Source organism: Drosophila montana, unplaced genomic scaffold (assembly GCF_035044405.1).
Source record: "Drosophila montana isolate Dmon_TW-CO22-7 unplaced genomic scaffold, ASM3504440v1 contig_3829_1, whole genome shotgun sequence".
In the NCBI taxonomy this organism is placed as follows: domain Eukaryota; kingdom Metazoa; phylum Arthropoda; class Insecta; order Diptera; family Drosophilidae; genus Drosophila; species Drosophila montana.
In genome coordinates, this window is record NW_026998699.1 from 615604 (window position 1) to 632714 (window position 17111).

The 17111-nt window shown below is 38.7% G+C and overlaps 3 protein-coding genes across 5 annotated transcripts in view; 1 reads left to right on the forward strand and 2 right to left on the reverse strand.

Annotated features, from left to right (window-relative positions):
• Positions 1 to 17111, forward strand: part of Mob2 (MOB kinase activator 2) — a 47250-nt gene that overhangs the window by 14893 nt on the left and 15246 nt on the right. Inside the window, exon 1 of one of the 3 annotated variants that reach the window (XM_064695434.1) lies at positions 3601 to 4508. The exons of the other annotated variants lie outside the window; for them this stretch is intronic. Coding sequence (XP_064551504.1) covers positions 3616 to 4508 — 893 coding nt within the window. The 5' untranslated portion in view covers positions 3601 to 3615. Of the gene's footprint in view, positions 1 to 3600; positions 4509 to 17111 lie in introns of those variants that run through there. 3 annotated transcript variants of the gene reach the window in all.
• On the reverse strand, positions 7171 to 8246 carry LOC135437533 (2-(3-amino-3-carboxypropyl)histidine synthase subunit 1-like). Its single transcript, XM_064695499.1, has 2 exons — positions 7880 to 8246; positions 7171 to 7821 (listed from the first exon to the last, which is right to left on the reverse strand). The coding sequence occupies exon 2, from the start codon at positions 7691 to 7693 to the stop codon at positions 7517 to 7519; it is 177 nt and encodes a 58-aa protein (XP_064551569.1). The 5' UTR covers positions 7694 to 7821; positions 7880 to 8246; the 3' UTR covers positions 7171 to 7516.
• Positions 8364 to 9515, reverse strand: LOC135437514 (fibrinogen-like protein A). Its single transcript, XM_064695474.1, has 2 exons — positions 9388 to 9515; positions 8364 to 9320 (listed from the first exon to the last, which is right to left on the reverse strand). The coding sequence occupies exons 1-2, from the start codon at positions 9466 to 9468 to the stop codon at positions 8379 to 8381; spliced, it is 1023 nt and encodes a 340-aa protein (XP_064551544.1). The 5' UTR covers positions 9469 to 9515; the 3' UTR covers positions 8364 to 8378.

The following is a 17111-nucleotide window of genomic DNA, read 5'->3' on the forward strand; positions in this document are numbered from 1 at the left end:
TTTGGTCAAACTTCGGCTAAATCTAAATCTATTACAGTGAACGCTCGCAAATAAAAACGCTTCGATTCCAAAGCTGATGCCAATTACCATTACAATTACCATTATTTTTGATCTGTTCCAAACCAATCCTAAGTATAACAATGTAGATATTCTGTTAATGAATGGAGCTTTTTGTTTCTTTGCAGTTTTAATTATCTAACGTTCACTGTAGTATAACTATTCTCTTCGTAGATATTTTTGTTGGTGTCCGGGTTCAAAACTCAGTCTGTTAATGAATGTAGCCACATGTTTTATAGACCAGAATGTTTAATACAGGAATATATTCTGTACTAATTAGAATTTCTACTCTTTTAGCGCTCACTGTATAACACTTTCGCTTTGTTTCATTCCAATCTTGAGTATAACAGTTTTGGATAGATTTTCGGTCTTTGGGTTCGAATTTCAGTCTGTTATTGAATGGAGTTTTAGGTTTTTATGAAGTCCTTCTCTTCGAGCGCTCTGTTTAACACTTTTGAATTGTTTTGTTCCAATCTTGAGTATAACAATAACAGTTTTAACTATACTTTTGATCTTCGGAGTTGAGCTTTCGGTTATTTGGAAGTTCTACCCTTCGAGCGTTCACTGTATAACACTTTCGATTTGTTCCGTTCCAATCTTAAGTATAACAATTTAAGTTTTTTTTTTTTGTTTTTGTTTTAACTTGTGAAAGTTTTCGTTCAAGTGTCAAATCGTTTGGCCATTCCTTTTTTTTTCACGCCTTTTTCTTTTACTTTTCCGTGTGCGTTTAGCAGATAGTCGTCGCACTTGTTGCTCTGCTGCGTGTTCCCCTAGCTGAGTCTCTGCCGATGGCCGGTTGTTCCGTTTGATTGAATCAATTTGCCACTTTGATGTGGCACGTTACGCTGTGCTCAGGCCCCATTCAAGCGAGAATTTCAGATAAGCGCGTTCAGTTCTGACAAACATGGGGAATTTCGCAACATGCCATCTGAGCTCTAGAGATGTGAACCTCGTGCGATGCCCACGCAATCGGGTTTGACTCATGCTGATGTGTATTCCAGGAAAGCCTTTCAATTGGATAACAATATGTCTACATATAGCAATTTATCTGGAATAACCCCCCGTGGACAGGAGATAGCTGAAGCTTACGCAAGAATCAAATTGGTTATGACTCACCGACAATAAAATTCGGATTACGTTCGCCAAGATTAAATGCCCTATAAAGCTGGACATGTATAGAAGATCCGAAAGTTTTAATCAATGTTTCTACTGTGATTGAAATTATAATCAAACTGTTAGTAAAATAGGTCAAGTTATTTCTAAAAAAAAAAAGAACAAATATTTCATATAGATAGAAGCAGAGTTTCTATGTGGAACTTTGGTTCCGGAAATGATTCCATTTAAAACTCCTCCAAAGATATATTGAAATGTTATGTTAACATATATCGCTTATGAGTATATGTATCAGGTATGCAAACCCAAAACAAATAGTCGCTGGTTCGAATTACAATTCGAGACAAATCAAATCTTGTTTTCTCATTTAAATATTCTCAAACTTTAGGGAAACATTTCAATTTGTAAGTTAACTATTTGCATATACAAGATGCAGGCTAAAGTTGATCTTTCTCCAATAATAGACATCTACCAAATTTGGTAAGATAAAGCCAATGTTGTTGGCGTTAAATCTCCTTCAAAAGTTTGTCACTTTGAACTCAGGTGTTTTTCGATAAGAAACGTTTCGGTTTCGGTTTCTTTTCTGTTTCTGTTACTCAATTTGGGTTTCAAAAGTATTTTTAGGAACTCTGTATTCAAATGGATTTCAAGTACATTAATAAAGTCAAATCTTATAAACAAAACATAAAACCGCATAAAGATTTTACACTGAGACAAAAACAGCATACACATACATACATACATATGTGTTATAAAGTTGGGCAATATCGTGACCAATTTATGCTACGCATAAAGTCAAAGTAGCCTTTCCTTCGTTTAGGCTGTAAATGGGTGAAGGTTGTCCAGTTTTGACGCCCTTTTTTTTTATATATATGTATGCCTCCCTTTCGTGCGATTTGTTGTTGTTTCTTTTCTCCGTATATTATGGCAATTCACCCCCCCCCCCCCCCTCTAGTCGCGCCTCTGCGTGCCCAGCGTCTTTATGGGTTTCTGGCTTCTTTAATGATGAGTCTTAATTTTGGCTCGTCGTTTCGCTGGTTTCTTTTGCCGGGGCATTGCGTAAGCCTCGGATGACACCAGCTTTTACTTTCCTTTTGGGCCGTGCCGAGGCTAAATTAAATGTGAACAAAAATAAAATAATACAATTTGAAGATGATGCGAATTTGAATTTAATGCGAGGAAGTAGACAACAACAACAACAACAACAACAAAAAAACGAATAAGCTATGCTTTTATTTTTCACTTACAATTAAAAATTATGAACTCGAGTTTTTTTCCAAGCGCATTTGCATAAATTAATGTAAAAATAAAAAAGTTGTTAAAATAAATAACAAAAAAGATTAGAAAGAAGTCGAGGCAAATAAATCATTTCTTTGCTAAATCTAATTAACATGCATATGCATAAGCGGATTTCAGCTTGGCAACCTCGCAAAATATAAATAAATACATATACATATATGTATGTATATTTACTTATTTACATACTCAACCAACGCACACACACACGCACAGAGCGAGAGAAAGAGAGAGAGGGAGAGAGCGAGAACTGTGAAATGAAGAAAAAACTCACGCGATCGCTTTTTTATATACACACATACAACAACAAAAAGTCTATATTGAAAAAAAAAACGCTGTATAAATAATATATGTAAAAACGCATAAACTAAATAATAAATATAAAGCATCGACCAATGTGTTTAACGTTGCACAGTGGTTCAGAACTATAGTAAAAAGCAAACAAAACACAGTTTTGTATAATTTGGCAACTATTTATGTTTCGAAATTTATTTTACAATTTAGCAAATAATTTTATTAATTTACAGTATATTCAAATATGAATTAAATATATTTATATGTAATATAAATATGTATATACATATATATGTAATATATGTATATATTTAATGTAATATACTATGTCATAATTGAACTTACTTGAATTAAATTTGTAAAAATATTGTGTGCTCTAAGTTTTCATTGCCAATTAAATTTTCTGTTGTCTCTAAAAATATAAGATCATAATTCGAAGAGATCAATTTTATCTAAAAATTTCTCACAGCTCGTACCACTGTGCAATGGGCGTGCTTTTCTGAAATTTGCAAAAGCGCTGACCAAAAGTAAATCGCGATAGAAGTTTTGTTGTTTTCACCTAATTTCGGAATCAAGAAAAACGCAAATAGAGTTGAAAGTGAACGCGGCAAAAATCGAAAAACTTAATTTTGATTTTATTTTGTAGAAGAAAGTTTAACTCAAGATATTCAAAGTGAAAGAAATGAACAAGTTGAGCAAAATATAAAACTGTGTAAAACATGTTGAAGCCAAGCAGCAGCGGACAAATGTGCAAAACATAAACAACAACAACAACAAACCACAAGCTAAAAGCTAAACGATCAAAAACGAAGCAAAACAAAAAAAAAAAAAAAAAAGCAAAAGTGACTGTGAATAATGTTGAGAGCGCCCACACAGCACATTGTGGAACTGGGTTTCGGTACAGCGACAGCAGCGGCCGCCACAAACGAAAAGCAACAACAGCGCAAAAGTTTACTGCAAAAGCTCAAGCAGCAGCAGCAAAAGCTACACAAGCCATTGACAGCGGCAGCAGCAGCGACGTCAGCGGAAGCGCCGGAGACAAATCAAAAGAGAGCAGCGCGGGCAGCAGCTGATTATTATTTTAAGCAGCAGCAGCAGCAAAGCGAAAAGTGTTTGTTATTGCTGGCAACAACGATTACAGCGGAGCAGCAGCCGCAGAAGAAGAAGAAGGAGCACACTAGCTATAGCTTTGCAGCTGCGCTGCGGCGCAACAAGAAGCCAAAAACAACAACAAACCCAACAGCAGCAGCAGCGGCAGCAGCAGCGGCAGCAGCGGCAGCAGCAGCGACAGCGAAAGAAACAGACGACGACAGCAGCAGCAATCAAAGCTGTCGCAGCATTAATAGTAATAACAAAAACAACAACAGTTTGTCTAATAGTTGCATTAACAACCATAACAACAACACTCATTATAAAAACAGTAAAAACTGCAGCGGCAGCAACAGCAGCAACAACAGCAACAACAACTACATAAGTAATTACAATTTCAAAACAAGTGAGCAACAAGCGTGGAAAACAGTAACAACAACAACAGCAACAGCAGCTGCACAACAACAGCTGCTCATTAACAGCAGCAATCGACGCAAAAGCAGCAACAATAACATACACAGCAACAGCAACAGCAACAACAACAACAACATGTCACCCACATCGCAGGCACCTACACGAACATCTCTGTTCGATTCCTGTCATCGCAAGATCCGTCTAATTGGCGGCGGTCCAGTTGCCTTCTTGGGCGGCTTAGTGGCGTAAGTTGCTAACATTTTTCCATTTGCTACTATTACTTGCAACTCTTTAGATATGGTTAAACATCTTTTCTCCTATGAAATTCAACAGCTAACCGTGGGATTATTGGCAACAGTATCTATCAATCCATAAACTGTTAGATATTCCAACAAGAAGCATGTGCGTCTTATTGGGATATATGCCAGTTGTATTGGTCTGCTTGAACATGTTATTCACATGTTATTATCAACATTCTCCCATGTTCTGTACACTAATGTTGAGGCTCTGTTAAGTGTTATTTTTAGCTGCTAGCTTAAAGTGCTCCAAAAAATCTAGTTAAACGACACAAAAGTAATTAGAATTGAAATACAACAAACTTAATGTGGCCAAAGGTCAAACGAAACAGAAACCCAGACTTTAAGAAAGATAAATAACATTTGTGTCTTATTTACTCAGTTTTATGACTTTTAATTACTATCATTTCTCAGGCGGCTTTTGTTTTTTTTTGTTTAAAGGTAACCACTAAAAGCTCTTTGTAGTGCAAATTCAAGGCTTCCGAGACAATTAAAATATCTAAAAAACAAAAAAGGTAAAGAGTTAAATGAGACACAAAAACTTAGCTCAGCTGGCAAATAGGCCTGAAAAGCGTTAGTTTGAAGGTCGCTTACCAAAGCGTGTATTGTTAACACAGCACTGTTACTGCGCTGTTAATGTGTCTGGCTTTAACAGTTCGCTGTTAGCAGTTGTATCTTCTGTGCTGTTTGTTCGCTTGCATTAACGGATTTGGAAAGCTTCCGCGTTTGCTCAGTTCGGAATTAAGGCCAGTACCAAAATAAACATTAGCAAACAAATTTAATAAGTAGTTAGCTTCTTTTTTTATTCCCTGAACCCATTGAAAATGGGTATAATGTGTTTGTGCAAATGTATGTAACAGGCAGAAGGAAGCATCTCCGACCCTATAAAGTATATATATTCTTGATCAGCATCAACAGCCAAGTCGATCTAGCCATGTCCGTCTGTCCGAATTTATGAACGCAAGGATCTCAGAACCTCTAAGAGCTATTTACTTAAAATTTTAGCTGTATGTATTACTCAGTTTCCAAGCAATCGAAAAATATCGAAATCCTGTTCTTTTTAAAATTGGGTAAATAATAAGATCTAGAGTCACCAAACTTGATATATTGCTTCTAGAATAGTATATATATATTAAGTATCTTTAATTTAATACCTAGCACCACATAGCTATAATCAAGATAATAAACAAACTTGTATTGCCCACCAATTTATGCCACAATTTTAATGCAATTGAAAAATATTCTATAGTACAATAAGATCTACTGTTGAAAATTTCATCAAGATCGGTTAAGAAACACAAAAGTTATTAAAGAAAACGTGTTTTGGCTAGTCTCGTGTTTGCGGCATCTAGAGAAAATTGCAAGAATTTCTATATACATGTACACACACACATTCATGCGCTTCTGCTTTGAATTCTATCTACCCAACTATCGGTTTGGCTGTTAAGTAGAGCCGGCGGCAAGTAGTGCGGTTTGCAGCGAGTTTGAACCCTGCCAAGGGAATTTTTTTATTTATTTTAATATTTCTTTTTCTCTATATATAAAACTGTTTGTCCTGACTGACTGACTGACTGACTGACTGTGTGACTGATTGGTGATCAACGCACTGCCCGAACCGTAAGAGCTAGGAAGCTGAAATTTTCACTGTAGTTACCTTATGTGATATAGGCGCACGTTAAGACGGGGTTTCGGGAAATTCCACCAGCAAGTGTGGAAAAATCGCGAAAAACGGTTGTATGTAACTTTTTTGTTTACCATCCGATTGACTTCAAATTTAAAGAATTTATCTTATACGTACCACGGGCACATGTCTATATTCTATATAGACATGAGTAAAAATTTCCCATCCCCATAACTCGGTAAAAACTCATTCGATTTTAGATCAATGTGGCATCTAAATCTGGCAAGATTATTTTTGTTTTAAGGTTTTGTTCGAAATGCTGCAAACTTATTTTCAGAGCTCTACATAAGAATTTAATGAATACGTGTTTCAGTGATTTGGGAAATTCCACCCGCAACAGTGGAAAATTGGCGGAAAACAGTTGTAAGCTAGTTTTTTGTTTACCGTGCCATCGGTTTCAAACTCATTTCAATGATCTTTCAGATAATTTATTTTATTCTTTCCACGGTCATAGCTCGTAATTTCGAGAATAAAATGCCCTTAAGAAATATGGTTCAATGCGTAATAGGTAATCCAGCAGCTTTCCCGCCACTTTCCGCACGTGCTGTAGATCGTGCGTATGTAAATAGTTTTAAAATACAGTCTGAGACAGTCCGGATAGCAATCAACAAAGTTTTATATCCGTAAGCCGACTTCGCCTTGAGGCCCATTGTGGTGCCGAATGTGAAAAGTTCCTTTCTTTCTATTGACAGTCAGTTAGAAGTCAAAATAATGCTAATGCTAGCTGATAAGAGATTTATTTGGAAATATAAATACATGGCGTGATGCTAATGAAATTGCAGTATAAATTGCATTATAAACAATTGCTTGTAATATTTGTTTCTATAAATCGAACTAAAAATTAGAATATTTTATGAATGCTGTCACGTAATCAAAAGGATAAAAGGATAATTTACATAGCGCTATATAAGCTAGAAATCAAATTTGTACTAACTTAAATTAGTAAGTATACCATATTACATTTGGGCTGGGCGGGCACATAAACATAAACATAGGTGATTACCTAGATAGAAATGAGGAGAGCTTCAGGTGTGCTCACACTGCAAATTGTATTATCTTTTAGCCCTTCTTGAAATCAAGTACATATGTCGGCTAATGCTGCCATATGCCGCCTTGCCGGTTTCGTCCTTCTCCAACAACAGTCTGCCGCGGGCAAACTTCTTCTCGCATTCACCCAGCGCTGGTGGCTTAAGGTTAGGCGTCCGGGGGCCCAGGCTGCCGCTGGCATAGAAGTCCATGGGATAAGCCATATTGCGTGGCGAGGCATTATCTGGCGTCAATATGACTCAATGTAGCCCAGCACCACGGATAGCTCATAGGGATTCAGCAGTGGCTGCTCAAAGGCTGAGCCCCAATCAATGGACAGACGTGGATAGGCAATCTGCACGAAGGCAATCTGTGGAAAGATCTCAGACAGCAGCGACCAGGTGGTGCAATGCAATTCCCTTGGCATGTGGACGCTTCTCCAGAAATCGGTGCACACGAGCTCTGCCCTGTCGACCAAGTGTGCCTAGTAATCATAATGTGATCATAATGCTCCACGGTGAACTTCTTCTTCTCGCACGGATCGTACTTGTAAGCCTGCAAAGGGATAGAGTTAATAAAGTTTACAATGCAAGGCGTTCTGCGTTCTGCCTACCTTCAGCAGCGGGTTACAATTCGATGGCACTGCACTGCTCAATAATCAATGCTCAATAGTTCCGTGTCCGTATCCATGTCCGCAAGATCGGCAAGAGGCAACTCATCTAACTTTACATAGAAGTAAAATAAAGAAATTTGTTATAATATCGAATTCTATTTCATTTGAATTTGTTTGATATGCGTCGAATTTAATATATTTGGGTTCCTTTCTGTTGTGGTTTTTAGTTGCGATTACAGCATCTGCATTTATTTATAAATACATTTTACGACAATTTAAGCTTTTTTACAATAAATGCTATACATATTTGTTGTTGATTTTATTTTCCACTGCTTTTGGGGCGTATAAGCATTTTGACTGTCCTCAAGTAGATATTTTCCCAAAATATGGCATCTTTTTTGTGCACCTTATGATCATAGTATTTGCCATTTAAATTGCTAAAGAAAAAAACAATATAAAAATTAATTGCATATAAATTGTTTTGTCAAAGCTTTAGCGATCAATACCAGGATACACATCTATGGTACCACCAACCACCACCATTATAGTCTCGGCTTGCGCAGTTGCCAGAATCCCAATTGTCATTGTCACGATCGAATGTGCTGAATTTCTTGTCTTTGTGGTATAGCAAGTCATCACTGGCACTGCCTTCAGATTTACCCACGCTGATCAAGGTGTATTGGTCCTCCTCGCCAGAAATGGAAAATTGTTCGTATCTTCTGTATTTGATGACACCATCAAATCCTTCCATATGTATGTAGAGCTCATGAGGCTGGGCGCGTGTCAAGCGATGAATCCTCTCGAGACCGAGGAAGAAGTCGCCATCAAAGGAACCAAAACCTTCACGGTAAGAGGTCCAATTCCTGTAGAAATCCTCCTTACCGTCGATTCGCTGCTGGATAACCGTCCAGCCAGGACCTGCTGTCGCACTATCACAAAGGACATCGAACGGATCCGGGTTAATCTTATGAATACCCGGAGCATCAGCAAAGTCGGTGCAGTCATTTAGAACGGGCTTCTCTTCGCAGCTTTTTAGTTTCTTGGCACAAATGTTGATTTCGTTTTTGAGTTGGGATATTTGTTGGGCCTGTTGATCAATTGACTTCTTTTGTTTTTCCAGCTGCTCTTCATAGTCCTGGATTTTCAAGGCATTGGAATTGGGTTTACTCATTTCCTCTTTTATTGATAAAACGTTGTTCGTTAGCTCTTTGATACTCTGTTTGTAGAATTCATTCTGAGCTCTCAGTTCCTCGATGACCAGTACATTATGTTGACTAAGTTTATCCTGCAGTTGTTTGATTTCCCTGTCTTTGCCTTCAACCTTATTGTTATTGTTTTCAATTTCCTCCTTCATCTGATGAATATACTTTAACAAAGGTCTCACTGCTTTATAGGTGTGCTCTCCACATTCTTCCTCTGCTATTCTGGTTGCCACACACGACTAATAAAAAAGAGTATGATTTATTTTCTGCATTGCACACAAATATTAATAAATAATCTGTTTTTACCTCATTTTCGTTAGCCTCTGCTTCATCTATGATCAGTATTATGCTTGCAAATATAATATATATAAACACAATACATTTCATTTTGATAGCACTTTGATTTTGGAATTGAAATGCGAATCTCAACTGCACTCAGCGACAGCACGCACGTAAATAGACTGCAATACGGCAATCAATTGGAAGAACGTGTGTCCAATATTTCGGCGATTTGAAGCGATTATCAGTAGGTCAGGAACTCAATATAAATAAAGAAAAGGCATGGGTCAGGCCTCAAGTGACCTTCATTGGAATGTTGATAGATTGCAAATAGGAAAGTTCATTTGCGTTGGCTGCTTCTCGTTATCAGCTCATTTTACGAGACTAAAAACTAGTTGCGAACCGAGCCGAAATTCCAAAACCAACCCATATTTTTATATCCTGAATCCATTAAAAATGGGTAAACAGGGTATATTGCATTTGTTCAAATGTATGTAACAGGCAGAAGAATATATAATCTTGATCAGCATCAATAGCCGAGTCGATCTAGCCATGTCCCTCTGTCTGTCCGTCCGTCCGTCCGTCCGTATGCATGAACGGAGAGATCTCAGAACCTAGAAGAGCTAGGGGCTTGAGAGCTGTAGGTCCTCCTAGTACACGCGCAGATCGAGTTTGTTTCCGATATTCGATAACTTGCCCCGTTTCCAAGTAATCGATAAAAATCGATATCGAAATCCTGTTTTTTGAGCAATTGTGCTAAATAATAAGAGCTAGAGTCACCAAATTTGACATGTAACTTCTAGAATAGTATATATAAATCAAAATAAATCAATATAAAACCTATCGCCTGTTGGAAGAAGGGGCTTCAGGGTATCCCCTAGTCGGGAGTTCCCCACTAGAACCCCATACTTGTTTTAGAATACAAAGTTAAATGAACTCAAAGCGCGCTGATGATGAAGATGAAGGCAACCCCCATCAAAGCGTTGACTCTGTCAACACGAAAGTGCGCTGAACTGATAATTAGTTAGAAATGTAAATATTGACAGAAGTGAGCGTGCATAAAAATACGTAACACGAACACCAACACAAGCGCAAGGAATGTGAAGAGCAAGAATAAGAAGAAGAAGAAGTGAGCGAAGGAGGCGCGTTGTCAACTACCGTTGTCGCTCTCTCCCTCTCCCCCTCTCTCACTCACGCACACACACACGGAGAGCAAACTCTGCCTGACAGGGAATTAAGTAAAGTTTTGTTGTGGTCGCCTTAATGCACGCAGCTCTCTCGCTCTCTCTCGCATATTGATTGGCTCTGCGCGTGCAAGTGTGTGAGTGTGCGTGTGTGTAGAAAAACAATGACTATATGTATGTATGAGGAGCAGAAGAGCAAGCAAGAAGAAGCAGCGCGTAACCACGTAACAAGTCATTTGTTAGTGCAAGAAGAAGAGCGAGCAGCAGCAATAGAAACTGATGATAAACCTGTCAAAGCGCACAGCACAAAGTGTCAATGGCAGAAGACAAAATTTGCATAATAATGTCTTCAAGAAGTCGAAAAATTTGAATAAAAAATGATGTAAACAAACAAAGAAACGAAATGAAGAAGCAGACATACATGAAAAAATAAAAAAAAATAAAAAAAAACGCCTAAAAATATGACTGCATGAATAAGAAATCGACATAAATGAGTAATATTGTGTCTTGCCAGTCATTCAAACGACTCATTGTGTGCATTTTGTTGCTAACTGTACTTTGTGAAGGGAAGTGGAAGGGGAAGGGGGTTGCGGGTGCTGTGGCTAATTGAATGCCGCCAAGCGACAAACTCTGAAGTTTTGTGGCTTTTTAGCATTGAGATTTGAACAATTCGCAAATTGAAAGTCCAAACAGATTTTATGAAACCCATGTTAAAATTGTGTTAAGCACACATCAAATCGAAGGCTGCTGACCCAATTCAGTGTTGTTAAATGCTCTTATATAGGTGTTTGTTAACAGTGGATTACATTTGGATAAATTTTATTTTATATTCCTACAAAAACGACATGACTTAAGCCCTGTATATCTGTATATCTAAAAGAAAAACCCTCTGGCAGCTGCTTTCAAACAATAATTTGCTGCACTTTGCAACACATTTTTTGCAACCTTTTGTTTTTTTTTTTTTCCAATTTCCATGCACTACGATAATTTACTTTAGCTTTGGTAGAAAGTTTGTAAGCCCTTAAAAAAGTGCTCGATACTTCCATTATTTAAGTTAACAGCTGCCCCCATTTTCGCTTAGTCTCCTGCCAATAAACTGGACATACATACATACATATTTTATGCGCTTACTTGCACTTTTTCTTGTGTGTGTGTGTGTGTGTGTGTGATTTACTCTCGAGTTTATTCGTGTCTCTCGTTATTTATCAGCTCTTGGGCAGGGCAAAGTTACTTTCTTCCCCACTGACCAAGCGACTGACTAACTTGATGAGCCACAAACTTGACTCTTTAATATACATATGTAATATGGCCTTTGGCCGTCGGGCAAAACGGTTTGAATTTCCTGCTCCAATTTATAAAACTATAAATGTGACCAGTTTCTGAGTGTTTCACTTTTCAGAAACTTTAAATGAACTTACTTAAATATTATTGTTCGGCCCCTGAGTTATATTATGATTGGAAAAAAAAAATATAAAAATTATTTAAGAACACATTTGTCATCATATGTATATGTATTTGAAGAAATTCGAAGATAATAAAATATTCTATGATTTTAGTTATATTCTATATCTTTATTCTATTCGCCAGCTAGCTTTACTTCCGCTTCAAAAGTTGACCAACACTGGCAGTGACAAATGTTGAATATATAACACTGAAAGCTTGCGCTTATCTCAGGTGGCCATTGACCTCGAGAGTCTTAAGCGACAACAGCTGTTCTGAGCTGTTCTCAACTGCTCTGAACTGAACTGAACTTGAGCTGATATCTACCAGAGATCCCCATCCCCATCCCGATCCCGATCCCCATCCCCAAACACCTGTTGCTCCAATTGCCTTCAGACGGCGTTCATTGACATTCTGTGGGCCACTTAATGTCTTCCCAAGATTCAGTCAGATTCACAGCTGTTGTGCCAAAGAGACAAAGAGTTTCAGATAATGTTAAAATTAGTCGAGTCAGAAGGCGTATCAAAGTTTTTCCTCCTCATCATCATCATCATCATCATCATCGTCAGCTTCTTCTTCTTCTGCTTCTTCACTTTTTGCTGCAACTGTTGCCAGCTTTAGCCTGATGAGAGGCAGCGGCCCAAGACATGAGCCAGATCAACGATGTAGAACGTTAATACACACCGCGCCGCCGGATGCCACAAGCAGCAGGAACTACACAGTTTGCAGAAATGCCATAGATCGCGGAAATGTGTTGGATCTCAGGCTGTTGCCAAGGCCTGCTTATGAAGTATCTCAACGATACTTTCTGAATTCATTTTCGAAAACTAAGCTAAACTACACAGTAAACATATTGTTGTTCGTTTAATTTCTTATGGCTTTAAATTTAAACTAATTCTGAAATTAAAATTCACTTCATTCGCAATTTTAATTCTCTCGGTCTCTCTCTCTCTCATTCTCTTCTCATTTAACACAAGATTTGCTTATTAGTGCAGCGCTTTATATCTGAGGCTAAAAATCAATTTAGCATTTCTCTGCGAATCGGATTGTATTCAAAAGTCGTTTGTCTCTTCTATTCACGGTAATTATGCATAAACAATTGCCATAAAACCAACTGGATAAACCCCACCCCCTTTGGTCACATTGGCAACGGTAGTCAGGCCAAAAAGCGTTAGTTGATCTTGTTGTTGAGTGTAATTATTTGTCCATTAGCTCTTCTGGCAGCTGTTACAAATTTGGAACACGACTCCACCGGGGTCTGGCCCCAATGGCAAAGCGCCAGAGGTCAACGGAAATTTCTATTTCCAAGAATCAAGCTTTGAAGAAGAGAAAAAAAAGCGATGCCAAAAATGACAATGGAGTCCAATTTGAACTTGTGCTTGACCAGACTTTAAAATTGCATGTAACTGTATATGGAGGGAAATACAATTCTAGCTCTATATCCATATATTGTGCTACATAAATTAAACTTTTCAGGTTGTTCTCAACTATTTTCAATTAAGCTTAACTTGACATATAAATGTGCATGTTATTTTATTAAGTTAGCCCCCACCCCCCTGCAACTGAAGCGTTCTTAAGTGCGAGTCTTCACTGTAACACAGCTATATGTTACACCTACAGTTCGCTGTTAAAGTTAACAGTTACAGATTCCAACTTAACTGTATTGTAATCAATAGAAGTATGTCAGTTGCCTACCAATGTTACATTTAACAGTGCTCTGCTATTAACATACATACATATCCGTTAATTTCGCTACAACTAGAGTTCAGTTGCGGGTGAAACTCATTAATGCTACCATCTGTGGACCTTTTATGGCACTGAAAAACATTCAAAAAAGTGTTAGTTCATGAAAAACCGACAATAATTTGTTGTGGTTTATATAAATTTCTATTGCTGACCTAAACAGACACAAACACAGTCATCTTCACTGTTTTATTTTCAATTTCACCCACATGCAAAAAAGATGCAAGAAGAAAAACGAAAACAACAGTAAAAACAAAAGATACGACGCTCATAAAACTTCACCTTGAAGCTGAATGGCGCTTGCATGAGCCATCAAGTTCCGGCTGCGGCTCATTTACTTGCTACGCTTTTGCTTTTGTTTTCCCCTCCCTACCTGCCTCCCTCCCTGTCTAACGCTCTATCACTATCTTTTTCTTGCTGTCTGCGCTGCTTCACGCCTTTTTTAATCCATTTAACCACATGTTATCGCCCATCAACAAAAACATCATCTGCTGTCTATCTACATAACATAACTGTCTAGATGCACGCCGTCTCTCTTTTTAAATACTTTCCATTATTATTATTATAATTTTGTTGATTTTTACCTTCATCAACGCGACATTAACGTCGCCGCTCTCTGCATGACTCACAACTCATTACAAGCGCGCGCACACACAGACACACATACATACACGTACGAAAGCTGCTGTCATCGCGGGGCGCTCACGCTCTCCCTCCCACTGTGATGCGTTTGGCTCTCCCATTTGGGCGTTCTCACAACGGGTGATTCTTGTTGTTGTTGTTGTTGTTGTTATTTTTTACTTTAGTATGCTAACTGAGTGCTGCGGTCAAAACGGTACATTGCAATTTATGGCTGGTTTTGTCTTTGTCTCTCAAAGGCGGCAGCGGCGGCGGTGGCGGCAGCAACAACAACAACAGTGGGGCAAACTGCAAAGGCAACAACACGAATAGGAAATTGCGCACTTTTGGCAGCGGCTGATTCATATCGCAGCTTTTGGCCATTTACCATGTACCATTGAAACGCCATCCGCATCCGCAACTGGCTAAGCGACAGTGGCTCAACATCGCCCAAAACTTAATTAATCTTTGTATTCTCTCTAAACGTGAATACATATGTATACGAAGTATGTGTATGTATATATGTATATACATATATATATATGTATGTGTGTTTGTTTCTTTGCGCTTGATTAACGCGTAATTTTGTTTTGTTAATTGTGACACACTTATTTGTGGGATAGCCCCCCGCCACCCCTATGCGCTCCCTTTCTCTCCTGTGGCGTAAATGGAGCGTGGCTTTGATAGATTAACGGTTTGCCATGAGCTTTTGCTGCTTGGACTCTGCACATATTGTTTTTGTGGCAGCCCATGTCAGCTCGCCCCTACCCCATTCGACCGTTAATCATCATCATCAACAACAACTACATACACATCCATATGCAAAATCAATAAAAAGCGTTTGAACAACATCCCAATTCAAGCAATTTACTAATTGTGTGTACACACTGTGTCTGCACATATGGCATCCGATAACAATTGCTGAAAGCTCAATGGAGCTTTTCCTTGATTAGATCAGCAATCATTTGCAGAGTGTAGACAACAATTAAAAAAGAAAAGAAAAGAAAATTACTTCCTTGTAAAATCAATTTAATGGATACCCAATACAGTTGTAAAAGATTTTCGATATGAACTTATCGATTGATCTGTCTGATCAGATAACACTGAACAGCGCCAATCAGAAACCAGTTTAACGGGAATACCCAAAATGTTCCGTTGTATCGTTTTGTTGCTGGTTTTTTTATTGGGGATTTCTCAGTTCACATATTACGTTTTTAGCTTAAGTGGGATTCTAATTATTCTAAATGGAACTTTTTTATAACGAACATCTTTATACACTAAATGAATCAGTAACGAATCATTAAGCGCTTGTTCTGATTCTCTTTTTCCTTGCGTTTTTATTAATTTATGACAGCATTTTTTGACACCTTCATTTAAGGGGCACAAATTGTGTGGGCAAGGGGTAGACGGTGGGCGGGGCTAGGTGTTCGCAACAGCTAATTGAAAATGTTGAAGCAAAATGAATATTAATTGTTTTAAATAATTTTGAACTTGGCAAAGGCAAAGGTACAATACACCAACAAGCACTAACATATGGACACACATGGACGGCACACACACACGCACACACGTGCGCGCTAAACAGAAAATATTGCTTTTGATTTTGATTTTTTTTTTCTTTTTGCTGACAGCGCAGCGGCGCTGTTGGCGTCAGCGCAGCTGTTTTATTGTCGCACGCTTACAGACATAACGTAAGTTCTGCTTCTTCTTCTTCTGGCATTACGCTCGCCTGTCTGCCGCAGTCATCATCGACAGCAGAATCAGCAGCAGCTACCGGCGCAGGTTTTTGGGACATTTGTGTGCGTCATTCGGCTGCAGATGACAGCGGGCCGAAGCAACAACAGCAGAGCGCAACGTTTTATGTAATTTGTGTGCTGCTGTCGTGGTTTACATTTGCGCAATCCAATTGGAAAGCACACTACACTCTACCGTTACAGATTTCATTCAATGTGCAATGAGCGTCAAACATCTGAGCGCGCCCACAGCTGATTTGACTCACACTGACACACACACACATACACTCTCTCTCACTCACTCACTCTCTCGCTCTTTAAAAGCAGACTCTCTGTTCTAACACAAACACACACATACGCACAAAAAACAAAGCGGACTGCGCTATGGCTAAGGTGCGCGGTCGCGTCAGCCAGTCTTCTGATTCTGCTGCTGCCGACGGTGAAGCGCGCGCGCACGCAAACAACAAAACAGAGTAGCGAAAAAAAGTTCACACAAATTTTAAAAAAAGGCCAAAAACATAATAATCAACATATCGTACATACATAATAGACACAACGATCGCTTCCTCTTCCTACTCCATTTAACGGTGCGCGCATACACAAATTCTGTGTGTGCTTGTGTGCGTGTGTGTGAGTGTGGGTAAATGTGCGAAAAACAAATCAAAATAAATGAGACCCAATTGAACGCGTTGTGTGCTGTGAACTTTAAATTTTCAGCACCCGCTGCCCACAAGCGTCACACATCGAATCAGACTCAGACCATAAGCACGTAAACAACAACAAAGCCGAATTCAAGCCCCAAACAAGTTGACCAAGTGACAAACATCAGCGTGAAGTGGTCTTGAAAAACGCGTTCGACGCGTCATCGCGGCTGCCGCTCGAACAACCGGACCGGACCGATCGGTCGAGCAAGCGCCGCCCACTCCCCTTGCATTGCTTGTAACCTTCAAAAATATAGACAAAAAGTTCCCGCATTTGACACACGTTACACGTTACACTTACGTTTACGTTTACGTTTACGCTGTGCCCCTGA